This window comes from Arvicanthis niloticus, chromosome 2 (genome assembly GCF_011762505.2).
Source record: "Arvicanthis niloticus isolate mArvNil1 chromosome 2, mArvNil1.pat.X, whole genome shotgun sequence".
NCBI lineage: Eukaryota > Metazoa > Chordata > Mammalia > Rodentia > Muridae > Arvicanthis > Arvicanthis niloticus.
The window spans coordinates 96988625-97002631 of NC_047659.1; the positions used below are offsets into that span (position 1 = coordinate 96988625).

The 14007-nt window shown below is 41.9% G+C and overlaps 1 protein-coding gene across 3 annotated transcripts in view; it reads left to right on the forward strand.

Moving 5' to 3' along the window:
• Galk2 (galactokinase 2) overlaps nucleotides 1-14007 on the forward strand; it is a 106015-nt gene that overhangs the window by 58751 nt on the left and 33257 nt on the right. For all 3 annotated transcript variants that reach the window (XM_076929681.1, XM_034495025.2, XM_076929682.1), the window contains exons 6-7: nucleotides 1050-1148; nucleotides 2561-2713. In XM_076929681.1, coding sequence (XP_076785796.1) covers nucleotides 1050-1148; nucleotides 2561-2713 — 252 coding nt within the window. The remainder of the gene's footprint in view (nucleotides 1-1049; nucleotides 1149-2560; nucleotides 2714-14007) is intronic.

Below are 14007 nucleotides of genomic sequence, written 5' to 3' on the forward strand. Positions count from 1 at the left end.
AGTGTTGGGAGAACAGACTGAGAAGCAAGCAGAGAGCTAAGTCTAGAAGAACTTGTGCACCATGTTGAGATGTAGGTAAGCAAGAGGGCAAGAGATGAGCATAGTACACCAGCCTCAGCTGGACATCTAACGGGACAAGTGTGCGATCAAGTCCTGATGTAAGCTTGGAAGAAGGAACGTGTAACAGAAGAGCAATGTGGGTTACTAGGTGCCACTGTCGGAGCTGCAGAGACTGAGAGAATTAGGACACCAGAGTGGGCACAGGATTTCAGGATGGCAGAAGATCTGAGTGGTCAGCTTGCCAATATGTGGCCAATGACCTGGATATTGAGTGACAATAGGATTTGTATAGGAAGCATGAGGTAGCACCAGGTTGTAAAGTTATGTGTGAGTTGGTCAGGAAGACGCCCTTACTTAGAAAAAATGGTAAATAATCCAATTACATGTTCAGTTTGGTTGCAAGCTTAGAAGGCTTTGGGTACAAGATGAGGATTTTGAACTTATCATTAATCAACAGGAAGCAACTAACAATGCCTTAACATTTTCAGTATGGACTAGGACCACATCTCTTTATCCAGTTTCTTCATTATGGTTGTAGCTAGAGTGAGAAGCTCTATCCTCACACTTAAGGAACATGTCAAAGAGGCAGCATTATTTTGGCTTGGAAGCTCTGGCCTGCCTTGGCTTTGGAGGCACTAGAATTGTCATTGTCACTGTCTGGAGACAAATGCAAATGCCAGAGGAGAAGAGGTGGTGCCCACAGAAAGATGAGGGATGCTGCATGCACTTCAGAGTCTTTTAGGGATAGGAAAAACAGCATGCATGTTCTGCTCCCATTCTAGACCCATCACCGAGTTGTCACTTGATCTTGGTAAGTTTCTCTGCTGAGTTCAATGATAGTCTAGACCTGCTTGGAAGAACACATTGCTCTATTCAGTTGCTATATAATTGAACAGAGTTGGTACTGGAATTCAAACCTAATTGACATATCTAGCATGAAAAATAGGTTGTAAGTCTATCCCAGTACAAATGAATGTTTGCTTTCCCAGGTGGAACTTGCAGAAATCTGTGCCAAGAGTGAGCGTTACATAGGCACCGAAGGTGGAGGCATGGATCAGTCCATATCATTTCTTGCAGAAGAAGGAACTGTAAGTAGCACTGAGTCATTTGGACATTTCAACTTGGGAAAATGTCTATGGAGGGAAGGCTTGCAGCCCCCAGCATTTGTGGTTATGGGAAATGTATTCTTCCAGGATTTACCATAGCCCATTGCCCAACTATCTTGTAATTCAGGTCTAGCAGTGAGCGAATGGACTGTTTCATATTGATTCCCTTGACCTTAAGCATCCAGAAGCACACTTCAGACTCATTTTTCTCATGTGTCTGGGCTCCCCACCCCCACCCCCACCCCATATCTCATTGTTAAGATGAGATTTCTCAATCCCCTCCTGGGGACCTCCTTTCCTGACCTTGCATGAAATCACTTCATCTTGTGGTGTTTCATAATCTCATGTTGGCTTCAAACCCAAATGTTAGTTCTCTTACCACATATATGCACAGCCCACTTTTTGTAAATTACTCTTTGGTGTCATTTTTCTTTGTCAACATTTTTGGGGCTTTGGTGGTGGGAGGAAGAATGCTGATGTCAGGCCAGGAATAAATTCTCCAGTCCAGTACCACTTCCTCTTGGCTATCAGCTCCTCAGGCAAGACAGAGGCTTGGGTTTTTGCCTGTGAACTGCCCATTTCCAAAATAGAAGCAGGCATCTCTTTAAAAATCTTTCTTAGCTTTACATCAGATTCCTTCAGGCTTGGCTGTTTTCCAAGAATACCTGGATTCTTTTGATTAAGAAAGAGTACATTTCCATTGATCCTTCTAGGCCAAAGACATGAGGTGTAAGGAGATTTATTTTAACATTAAAATTATACTTTAGGTGTTTTGGATGTGAACTGGCAAGCAGATGCAGTGCCGGAAGTACTGATGTTACTGTAAGTTAGGCTCACAGTCTAGAGAGAGTCCTTGTTTGTGAAGTGCATTACCACCTAATTCCCCCCTCTGCTCCATCCTAGCCTCTCACTCTTCAAGCTCTGAGCTTCAGCCAGATCAGTGCCCCAAACTCCATTGACATTGTCCTGTGTCATTTGTTGCCACTCCAGACATTCAGAAACTCCTCCTTCTTTCTGACCCCTTTAAGCATCTTTTAGGACTTAGTGTAGATTTCCCTTTTCAAAGACTACCAAGTTGTCTGATTAGACCCTTCTATTAAGTGTCCGAGTAAGACTGTGAACTTTGTAGTGCGCCGTGACACTTACAATGTGGAGACATAATTTCATGTCTTCTCTTAGCAATTGTGGCCTCCAGGAAGGCAGAGGCAGAACCTTTCCTGTTCACTGCTGTGTCTCCTACACCTTACTGACGCCTGGCTGTCAGTAAACAATGTTTGAACAAATGCAGCGTTTTCAGAGGAGACGTTCTTAAGATAAAATGAGAGCATACAAGCTTGAATGTTTTTCTGAATCCTAATAAATTATTGTTTCCTCTGCTGCTTTTCTTCCAATAGGCCAAGTTAATAGAATTTAGTCCTCTGAGAGCGACTGATGTGAAGCTCCCCAGTGGGGCAGTCTTTGTGATTGCCAACAGCTGCGTGGAAATGAACAAGGCAGCCACTTCTCATTTCAATGTCAGAGTGATGGAGTGTCGACTGGCGGCAAAGGTACAGATGTGGCAAACCAGCGGAACTTGCAGTGTGCCTGTTCTTCCCCGCTTGTCCTCTGTGGTTTGAAGGTTTCCCTCCACTTCAGAGCAACACCTTGACTGCAGCCACAGCATTCTAAATGCAAGTCTGGGTCTGGAGCAACCTGATTCCAAACTGATAAGCCAACAGACAGATGTTCTGTTCTCTTCTTATTCTTTAGAAATGTGTCAAACTTCACAACTGAGACTTCTGGGGTGCACCCTGGGGAAGACAGAATAATGGCTATTTGTGACACATAGGCCAGAATAGAAGCAGACATTTCCTTAAGATGAAATCCATGTGAGTTTGTTCCATAGGTGGAGAAAGACAGTTTAGGAAATGACAACAGCTGATTTTATTTTCCCAACAGGGATCTTGGCAGCCTTGGTCCTCCCCCCATCCCATCAGACACTCCATTTATGTATTAGGACATTACCAGTAGCTCAAAAATATATATGTGCTGGCATCCCTGTGAGCTCAGAAGGATGATTTCTTCATATGTCTGCTAGGGAAATACATACCAGGAGGAAGGCAAGGTAGTTCTCTGTTCTATAGTGTAGAACCTTTGGCAGTTAAGCCTTAAATCTATCTAGGAAGTCTTTACTGAGTCACCACTGGACAGTGTGCAGCAGGCATAGCAAGGGGTTCAGGACACAGGACCAGAGGGAGTGGAGTTAAAGTTCAGAGGTAAATAGGAAGCAGGTAGCATGTAATCAGTAGTGAGCAACGTGATACGCTAAAGGATAAAGACATGAGCCATTGCACAGTACCCAGAATGGCATGTGGCATGACCAGAAACACGCAGAAGACAGGCTGGACACAGGGTTTGGATTCTGAGTCAGGAGCTCTGCAGCACTGCATTCTACTCGTCTACTGAGCTTGTCCTCGCCTATACTACAAGCCCCCTCTCTGCTGATGAATTCCTGTGAGAATCTTCTGCATAGGGCATCTTGGCTGAGTCCCCAAAGTGTAGATTCCTCATCAGAGATCTCTATTTGAGAAAACATAGACCTCTCACGTCAGCATGTCCACATGAGCCCAGCCCCCATGTCCCCAAAGGCCTTTTAGTCTTCGATTGGCCGATGGTATGGAGCAGCCGCAGTACTCTTCTGTACTGTCCTACAAATCTGTTCTCTTCTTCCCACTCATTCTGCAAATGATGGCTGGCATGACGGTTAGACGTTCTACCTGATGGAGTATCCCCTTTGTTTACTACTTCCCTTAAGTTCCCTGTTGCTTTGGAATAAAGTAAAAGAAGCCTTGTACTGAACTTCGTTGAGTGGCCAGTAGTTGGTAAGGAATTGTCAGGCAGTGGAGGAACATGGGATAAGTAGCTTATGGAATACAGTGCAAGAAGGAAGTGTTCCAGGCAGGGACTACAGTACCACTGACAGCATGGGGGACTGTTGGCTGGGGTGATGATGGATGGGCTGAGGAGCTTCCCTCTATTTAGGAGACTAGTTCAGTTAGTTCTTTGTGTGCCCTTTCCTGGCCTGTAATCTCTGCCATGAGAAGGGCAGTTCAGGCTGGCTGGGTACTTCACCTGCTAGCCATGTAATTTTTAATTGTGCAGTCTTTGCCATGCAAATAAGGGAAGTTCTGGCTGCATAGTTCAGTCCTGGTCCAGGGCTCAGGCCACAGGCCTCCAGGCTGAAGTTCTATGGTATTCGATTACAGCATTCCAGACTGGCAGTTTGGGATTCCTGGACCATGCTAGTGAAAGTTCTCTAATGGGAACCAGCTCTATTTCTTGATCTCTTATTAACTGTCCTCCCCCATACTTGACTATCTCTTTAAGGCCTAAGGCTGGTGTATCTTACCTCAGCATCTCATAGCATCCCCTGCAGTCATGAGGGCATGGCCACCACTCTCAGGGGACTTCTTACATATTCAGGACAGTTTTGTTTTTTCTTAGCCCTCTTTGAAATACTTCTAGATGACCCTCAAAGAAGCCTTACTTGACCTCCTTATTTCTCAGCTAAGCAGCGATCCCTCTACAATTTGAAGCACTTATACTTCTTAGGTATGTAGAGGGGTCCCCACACTAGTAAAATATTAACTGGACAGAAAGAATTGGGACAGAGAGTAGTCATCCCTTCATTCATCCTAGGCTCATGTCAGCTAGTTAGGGACACAAAAATTAACAAGATGGGTGCAATTCATGTCTCAGGTAAAACGGAATGTGAAAGTGGAGATAGATGTTAAACAAATGCCTATTTCAAGAAAACACTGTTTACTTTTAGACATCCTCTGCCTCTGGCTAAGCTCTCTCTTCTGCAATAATCCCCCAGCCTTGGGTGTGATACAGATGTACTATTTAGGGCTCAGTGTTCCAAAGTCTGCTATTCACTGCACCTCTATCAGTTGTGGGACTCTGTATTGATCATCGTCTACTTCTGTAGTTATTCTGCTAATTGGGTGGAGTAGTGAACTGACTCCTGCTGACTGATGTAGATTAATGCATCCATAGCTCTCACGGAGTCTTCTATTTGACGCCTGCTTTGACTCCTGCTTTATAAGGCTGTCAAATTGGAAGAGTACAGCTACAGTGATTTAGGGAAAAAAGTTTTTGTTGTGTTTTTGTTTTTTTTTTTCTTCCTGGAAAATTTGGGAGTTGACCTTTTTTAAAGTAAAGATTTAGATTTTTAAATTTTTATCTACTCATTGAGATATTATTAAAATTATGAAGGGAGATGTTCTAATATTAAGCCTCATAGCATCTTGTCAGTATACACATGCAGCAAAAGCAGTGCCTGCTTAGTGACCATTTCCTGCTGGGACACATTTCCTCTTTGGGAGATGGGCAACCCCAGTGTTCTCCCCGAGGGTTTACTCATTTGTGTTTTTATCTCGAGGTTGATGAGTAAGTGCTGGTGTCCTGAGGAGACTCCAGACATATACAACGTTATTTTTTTTGCATCTTAGCATGGAATTTGAGCCTCTCTGCCAGAGCTACAGTGACTTGGAACAAGTGTGATGCATGTGACAGGTTTGTGAGTGACTGCTGTCTTCCAAAGACACAGGAAGAATCCGGAGCTGGCCTGTATCTCTGATGAGGTACTGCCACAACCTTTGGGAAGTGTCTTCAGAGAGCTAACTAGAAGAGGGGGCATGTCTTTTGTAGCTGAAGTTTTTAATCAAATTCAGGACCTCTTATTCTTGAGGATGTCTTCTGAGGACCTTGTTTGTACTCTAGGCTGGCCTGGAACTGGTCTAGAATGGCTTCAAATTTCCACCCTCCAGCTTGTCTGTATCTCCCACAGGCTGGGATAATGAGCATGTGCCATCACACCCAGTTGGAATACGATTGGAATTTAATTGTATAACTCCATATGTGTTTAAAGGTTACTTGTCATTGGAGTTGGCAACTGAATTTGGCTATATGTTTCACAATGCTCTCCAAGATGATATAGCTAAATCACATTTTAAAAACCAAATTTTCTCATAAATAAGACTTAATTTGGTTAAAAGCAGGCACAGTTCCTTTTTCTCAGTTCTTGGAGAATCTAATGGCATGTCTTTTGATAGTAATCATACCCTATCCCTTAGCCAGCCAAATTTCTTTTCTTTTTTCTTTTTAAAATAAACCCTGAAGTTCATGTCAGGTGGTGGTATATGACTTTAATACCAGTATTGGGGAAGCAGAGGTCAGCCTGGTCTACATAGTGAGTTTCAGGCTAGCCATCGTGACATAGTAAGATTCCACCTCAAAAACCGAACCAAACTGAACCAAATGTAACAACAATGACACTAATACTCCAAACTCCAAACCACAACTAACCCCCTGAGTCCTGTTATTCTTGGAGAGTTTGGCCATACACTGGAGCATGGTTGAATGACCAGGGGCCGCACACTTAAATTTGACTCCAAGAAATCGACTCTATATTTCCTAGCAGTTATCAATAACTGCCAATCACTTCTTAGGTAGGGGCGGAACATTGTGTCCACCTCCTGTCTCCATGCTGAGATTTTATCTGACCTGAGCTTATGCAGGTGGTGTGTGGCTTGCTGTGAGTTGATCTCACAACTAGCCTGCTGTGTTTGGAAACCACTGTTTCATTTTAGTCCTGCCTCTGCCTCTTAGACTCTTTCCACCTCTTCTTTCTCCATGAGCATTGGGAAGAAGTAATATTCTTATATTTTATGTCCCATTTATGCTGAGGATTCTGCAGTCTTTTACTATCTTCAACTTAACAAATTGTGAGTCTCTGTATTAATTGCCTGTATTGAAGAAGGACATTTTTCTGGTATGAGTTGAGAGATGCAGTAATTTATGGATACAATAATATTAAATAATTAGGAATTGGTTTAATACTGTATCTCTTTGGCAGAATAAGAATAGAATAGGTTCTCCCCCAGGGCCCAGGGCCTGTCTAGCATTAGGTTCTTGGACCCTGTAATTACTCTAAGTATAGGTTCATCTTGTGGAGTGAGACTCAAGTCCAATCAGAAGTGATTGGCTACTCTGGGATGTTGGTGACTCAGTGCACATGTCAAAGCCAGCCAGTTGTAGATCTGTATGCAGGAGAAAAGTCATCTTCAGTCTTACCCTCCTATGGACACTGAAACCTATGCTTGATAAAGGGGAATATAAGAAGACAATATGTTGTTTATTTAAAGTGTAAATTAGTTTTTTTCCAAAAATGGAGGAGAGTTGAGATGTCATTTGCCCTCATTTGAGCTTCTCAAATTTCTGAGAAATAGCACATTAAATCTTTAATCCTGAATACCTGCTACAGAGAATCTAAACGCCCCTCCACAGAAAAATGAATATCGTGGTTTCTTCCCTTGCACAAACATACGCCATTTGACAGACAGGGTTGGTAACATCCAGGTCCATGGCTGCTGTGCAGGGTGGCTTTCTTGTCTCTCACATCTTTGGTCATCCATGCTCTCATATACATTTTTCCTTTAAGAAGATGGTTGGTTCCTCTTTCCCTTCTTCAACTTCATTCAAAAGAGGGTGCTGACCATGGGTTACCCATGACATGCATTTCAGATGGAATGGTAGAATTTCTTGAGTCACACTTAGAAGTTTTAGGTAGATGGACTTCTTGGAGAACACACAACATTCAGTATTGACTATGGAAGAGCAGGTCTTTAAACGATTCTTCAAAAACACTGCATTGCTTTCCCCTGGCCTCAGTGTCAGTAAGCACAGTAGCTTTACACATTTTAACCATGGCAACTCCAGCTCCAGGGGAGCCAGTGCTGCCAACCTCCACAGCCATCTGCCCTCATGTGTGCTTAACCTCCCCACATAACGAAAAAATGAAATCTGTAGGGAGATATATGTGTGTGCCTATGTGTGAACTGTGAGGATGAGAGGGCAGGGGCTTGCAGAGGCCAGAAGATGGCACTGGATGGATTCCCTGGAGCTAGAGGTACAGGCACTTGTGAGTGGGAACCTTGGGTCCTCTGGAAGAAAACAATGTGTTCTTAACCTCTGAGTCATCTCTCTAGCCCCAACCCATTTAAATTTTGACCTAGGTATAAGAAACATGAACTGGAAAAAAGACATCTATTTAATAAGCAGTACTGGTAAAACTGGACAGTCATTTGTAGAAGAGTTAAATTAGATATGTAACTCTCTCACCTTAAACAGATCAGTTCAAACCGGATTAAAAGCACCACTTTAAAAACCAGAAATGTTGGAACTGATAAGGGAAAATGCTTCCAGGTATAGGCTTAAGCAAGACGTTTCTAGCTTTATTTCTAGTTCTAATAGAACCCTGAATAACACAGGAATTGGTTTCCCTAAATTGACAAATGGGATTGTATGAAATTAAAATACTTTTCTACAGAAAAAGTAACAGCAAAATGACCAGAAAGCCTCCAGGATGGGAGAGAACTTCTGGTAGCCATACTCCAGAGAGTGAAGAGACAGCTAAAATAAAGAACTGAAAAACATTAAAACCCTTGCCAATAAGTAAGTGGGCCAGTGAGCTGAACAGACAGTTCTCAAATAAGTACAAATGGCCAATAAATGTCTTTCTAAATGTCCAACATCCTTAGCCATCAGAAAAATTCAAATAAAAATACTTTGTGATTTAACCCCAGCCCAGTCAGGCTAGCTATCATCAAGAAATGACTGACAGGTGCTTGCAAGGATGTGGGGGAAGAGAGAACCTTAGTCACTCCCTGCCATGGGCTTGGGGAGTGAATTGGTGCAGCTGCTGCCAAACACCTGCACATCTGTGCTTATTGCTGTTCGACTCACAGTAGCAAGAACAGAGTTGGTTTAACTATCCTTCAACAGATGGATGGGTAACAAAATGTGGTGGTACAGATGCACAATGAATTTTATTTAGCCGTAAAGAGAAGTGAAACCATGAAATCTGCAAGGAAATGGATGGAACCCAGGCTCACAAAGACAAAAACATTAGATGTTTGCTGTCTTGTGCAAATAATAGCGTCTGAATGTTATGTATGCGTATTTAGGTGGGAGTAAGTGTAGGGACCACACCCACACTACTCATTTATACACTTATATGTACTTATGTATACTCACTACTATACTTACATAGCATTTATATTTTATTAGATATTGTAAACTAAAAACAAAACAAAAAACTGTATCAAATTCTCTAAGAATCTTCTCTTTTACGGTGTGGAAAAAAGAAAGCTGAAACTTCATCACAGTGGAGAATATATTCTAAATCTCATTTCTGTGAATCTAGAATCTAAGTCTAAACTTCTGGAAAAGAGGGGATGAAGATAAGCCAGTCTTACAGGCCACACGCAGAGATGTGGCTGTGTGGCTGTTTTTGCTTAGGAACATAAGTTGAGTCTGTTAATCATATCAGCCTTACAGCATGGATCCATTTCTCCATTGTTGGCAGCACAGAAATGAATTTCATTTTTAATTTATTTTTTATTGGATATTTTGTTTGCATTTCAGATGCCATCCCCCTTTCTCCATTTCTCCTCCCTAGAAAACCCTTATCCCATGCCCCCTTCTTCTTTCTGCTTTTATACAATTTTTAAAATGTTAATCAAAGGCTTTATAAGTTTGGTAATGCTCAGTATCAAGATGCCCATACAATCAGAAATGTAACCCAATACCCAACCTAGATATATCAACTATCTTTGACTGATGGAGACACATGAACATCCGCCTCTCTCTCTCTCTCTCTCTCTCTCTCTCTCTCTCTCTCTCTCTCTCTCTCTCTCTCTCTCTTTCTCCACCTAGCTCCTCCTCTCCTTCTCCTCCTCCTCTCCGCACTCCTCCCACCTTAGCTCCTCCTACATATCACCCTTCCTGTTAAAATAAAACTTTTCTCTCAAAATAAAATTAGAGCATAACTATACCAATTTGTGTCAGTAAAGTACAAGATAGACCTAATACCCAGTCCATCATTTTGTTGACTAATCAGAACCTCTGTCATCTCTCCTAACTAAAAGACTTAGTTCTGAACCTGGCTTTTTTTCTTGGCTTCAGAATGAATGTCAGCTGAAAACCATCCTCTAAAATATTTTCTCTCAAAGTAAATAGCCAGGATTGGCTATGAGACTATAAGTTTTTAACCCCGTCAGAAATCCAGAATGACTGAGTTAACTGAAATTATGAGAAGCACAAAGCATAGCTTCTAAAACTTAGCCAATTTATAGAGACTACTGAACGCCTGGACAGTCCCTATACTACAAAACGTTGGAGCATCTGATCTTCAGCCTTCTGGCCCAGGATCATCTGACAGACCTAGTGATGCAGAATTATTAAGGGCTGATTACTCTGTTTTGGCAGATATAATCAGTCAACTACTCCGCAAGTGTGTCCTTTTCTGATCAGTGATTTGTCTGTAGATGAAAAGAGGCAATTCTTGCCTAGTGGCTGTCTGACCACAATTGGAGTGACTCCAAAGATGTTCAATTTCTTCTTAGAATCCAAGACAGGAAGCTGTCAGGAGCAGACAGGTCTCTAATCAAAATGAACATTAATACAGAAATGTTTGTAACGTCAATTCTGTGGACTTCTGATGTTTTGAAAACCAACTATCCATGTAAGGCAATCTGGACTGATGTCTGTTAATTCCTCTCAGCTATTTCTAAATAAATATAGAAAACACCCTAACAATAAACTCAGAGCCATGAATTTGCTATAGGCCCTTAACTCACAGGCTAACCATCTCAAATCAGTTAAAAAAAGTTAAAGAAAGACTGGGTCTAAGCCTTGTATTCCTAAATGTGTTCTATAGGCACAATGCCTACAAGAGTAACAATATTAATCTCACTTTTATATCAATAAGAAGCTCGTACCAATGAAAACCTTAAATTTGAAATCAAAGTAAATTTTGTACCATTTAAGAAATTATAACTTCATCTTAATAACAATTATACATATTTCTACCAATAGCTTATGGCTATGCAATAAATCCTAGCTAATCCTCCCTGTTCCAACAAAACCACTACTTTTCCCTAGAAAGACAGCCCAATATTAACCACTTTAGTCCCCAAGCCCAGGGAATGGGGCGATGACTCTTCATTAACTTCTTCAAGCTGATTATGGGTGTTTAGATTTTAGAAGAGGGGCGGGGGAAGAGTAACTTGATAAGCATCGGATACTGTGTCTTCACTGCATCCAGCTGGAATTCCAGGATATCAGAGGATTGAGCAGGTTTGCTCAGCTTGCTTGATGAGTAGATACACCAACGCTGTGTATTCTTCAATATACAATTCTCAAAACAAAATTTTAGTATCAAGATAATTTTTTGTTTGAATTCTGGAATCTAGTCTTCTGGTGGCCTGCCTCTGTCATGTCTAATCCATATAATTCTGGAAGTTTCTATGAGGGTGTGCTCCCACCATCCTCCCATTTTCGCCTCCCTGCTCTCAAATTCCCCAACACTAGGGAATCCAGACTTTCAGTCACCAAGGCCCTCCACTTCCACTGATGCCTAACCTCTTACCCCATCCCCCCTCCTCCAATTACTATGAGGGTGTGCTCCCACCATCTTCCCATTCCTGCCTCCCGCTCTTGAAATTCCTCAACACTAGGGAATCCAAACTTTCAGGCACCAAGGCCCTCCACTTCCACTGATGCCTGGCAAGGCCACCCTCAACTACCTATACAGGTGGAGCCATGAGTCCTTCCCTTTGTGTTCTCCAGCTGGAGATTTTTGAATGGCTACTCCAGCTTGTTTCTTAGGACCATTTGCTTGAAAAATTGTTTCCCAGACTTTTACTCTAAGGTAGAATCTGTCTTTGTCACTGAGGTGGGTTTCCTGTATGCAGCAAAATGCTGGGTCCTGTTTATGTATCCAGTCAATTAGCCTATGTCTTTTAATTGGGGAATTGAGTCCATTGATGTTAAGAGATATTAAGGAACAGTGATTGTTGCTTCCTGTTATTTTTGTTATTAGAGATGGAATTATCTTTGTGTGGCTATCTTCTTTTGGATTTGTTGGAAGAGGGTTACTTTCTTGCTCTTTTTAGGGTATAATTTCCCTCCTTGTATTGGAGCTTTCCCAGCTATTATCCTTTGTTATGCTGGGTTTGTGGAAAGATATTGTGTAAATTTGGTTTTGTCGTGGAATATCTTGGTTTCTCCATCTATGGTAATTGAGAGTTTTGCTGGGTATAGTAGCCTGGGCTGGCATTTGTGTTCTCTTAGGGTCTGTATGACATCTGTCCAGCATCTTCTAGCTTTTATAGTATCTGGTGAGAAGTCTGGTGTAATTCTGATAGGTCTGCCTTTATATTTTACTTGGCCTTTTCCCCTTACTGCATTTAATAATCTTTCTTTGTTTTGTGCACTTGGTGTTTTGATTATTATGTGATGGGAGGTATTTCTTTTCTGGTCTAGTCTATTTGGCATTCTGTAGGCTTCTTGTATGTTTATGGGCATCTCGTTCTTTAGATTAGGGAAGTTTTCTTCTATAATTTTGTTGAGGATATTTATTGGCCCTTTAAGTTGGGAATCTTCACTCTCATCTATACCTATTATCCTTAGGTTTGGTCTTCTCGTTGTGTCCTGGATTTCCTGGATATTTTGTGTTAAGAACTTTTTGCATTTTTGCATTTTCTTTGACAGTTGTGTTGGTATTTTCTATGGTATCTTCTGCACCCGAGATTCTCTCTTCTATCTCTTGTATTCTGTTGGTGATTCTTGTTTCTATGACTCCTGATTTCTTTCCTAGTTTTTCTATCTCCAGGATAGTCTCCCTTTGTGATTTCTTGATTGCTTCTACTTCCATTTTTCTGTCCTGGATGGTTTTGTTCAATTCCTTCACCTGTTTGGTTGTGTTCTCTTGTAGTTCTTTAAGGGATTTTTGTGTTTCCTCTTTAAGGGCTTCTACCTGTTTACCTGTGTTCTCTTCAAATTCTTTGAGAGTGTTATTTATGTCCTTCTTAAAGTCCTCTATCATCATCATTAGAAGTGATTTTTAAATCTGAATCTTGCTTTCCTAGTGATATGGGGAATTCAGGACTTTCTTGTGTGGGAGAACTAGGTTCTAATGATGCCAAGTACCCTGGGTTGCTGATGCTTATGTTCTTGTGCTTGCCTTTTGCCATCTAGATCTCCTTAGTGCTACCTGCCCTGTCTCTGACTGGAACCTGTCTTTACTATTATCTTGGTTGTATCAGAACTGTGTGGGGTGGGTGTTACTACTGGGGTTAGAGCTGGGGCCCAAGATCTGCTCAGTGCTCAGGTGCAGACAGGAAGGAACCAGTGCTCTGGGCCAGGAGTGACTTCCTGGGTCCTAGTGGGTCCCAGTTACTCCCTGTTTGGGGCGTGTGTTGCTGTCTTCTTACCTAAGGGTTAGAGCTCCTGGGAGGCCCGATTCCTCGGGGTTCTGTGAGATTGGGGGCAGAGCTGCTGCCCGGGATCTGCTCAGTGCTCAGGCCCAGAATTTCATTTTTATTTGGAAATGGTTTCATTAAATAAAGAAATAGACTCTCAGGTAAAAATTGCCAGGATGCTTATTTAACCTGGATAGACTTGCTTTGAGTGACTGGAGAATGGCTAACCAGGAAAGTTTGAAAATGATGCATTAGAAAGAAAGCCACAGAGCAGGGTTGTGAGGGCTAGCACACTCTTTACGTATGCCCTGTCTTTCTACAGTACTCTTGTGTGTCTGAGTTTCTTTCTTACCTAGTTATTGAAGGAAGCACAACAAACCTTCGAGGTGATTTTTATTCATTTTGTTGTAATACCGACAGTGCCTTCCCCTCTGAATTTTTCTCCCTCTGACTCCTTCTCGCCATCAGCTTTCAAAAACTAATTGATTTAGATTCATTAAAAGTTGGAGTCGTGTAGAGCATTTGAACTAAAA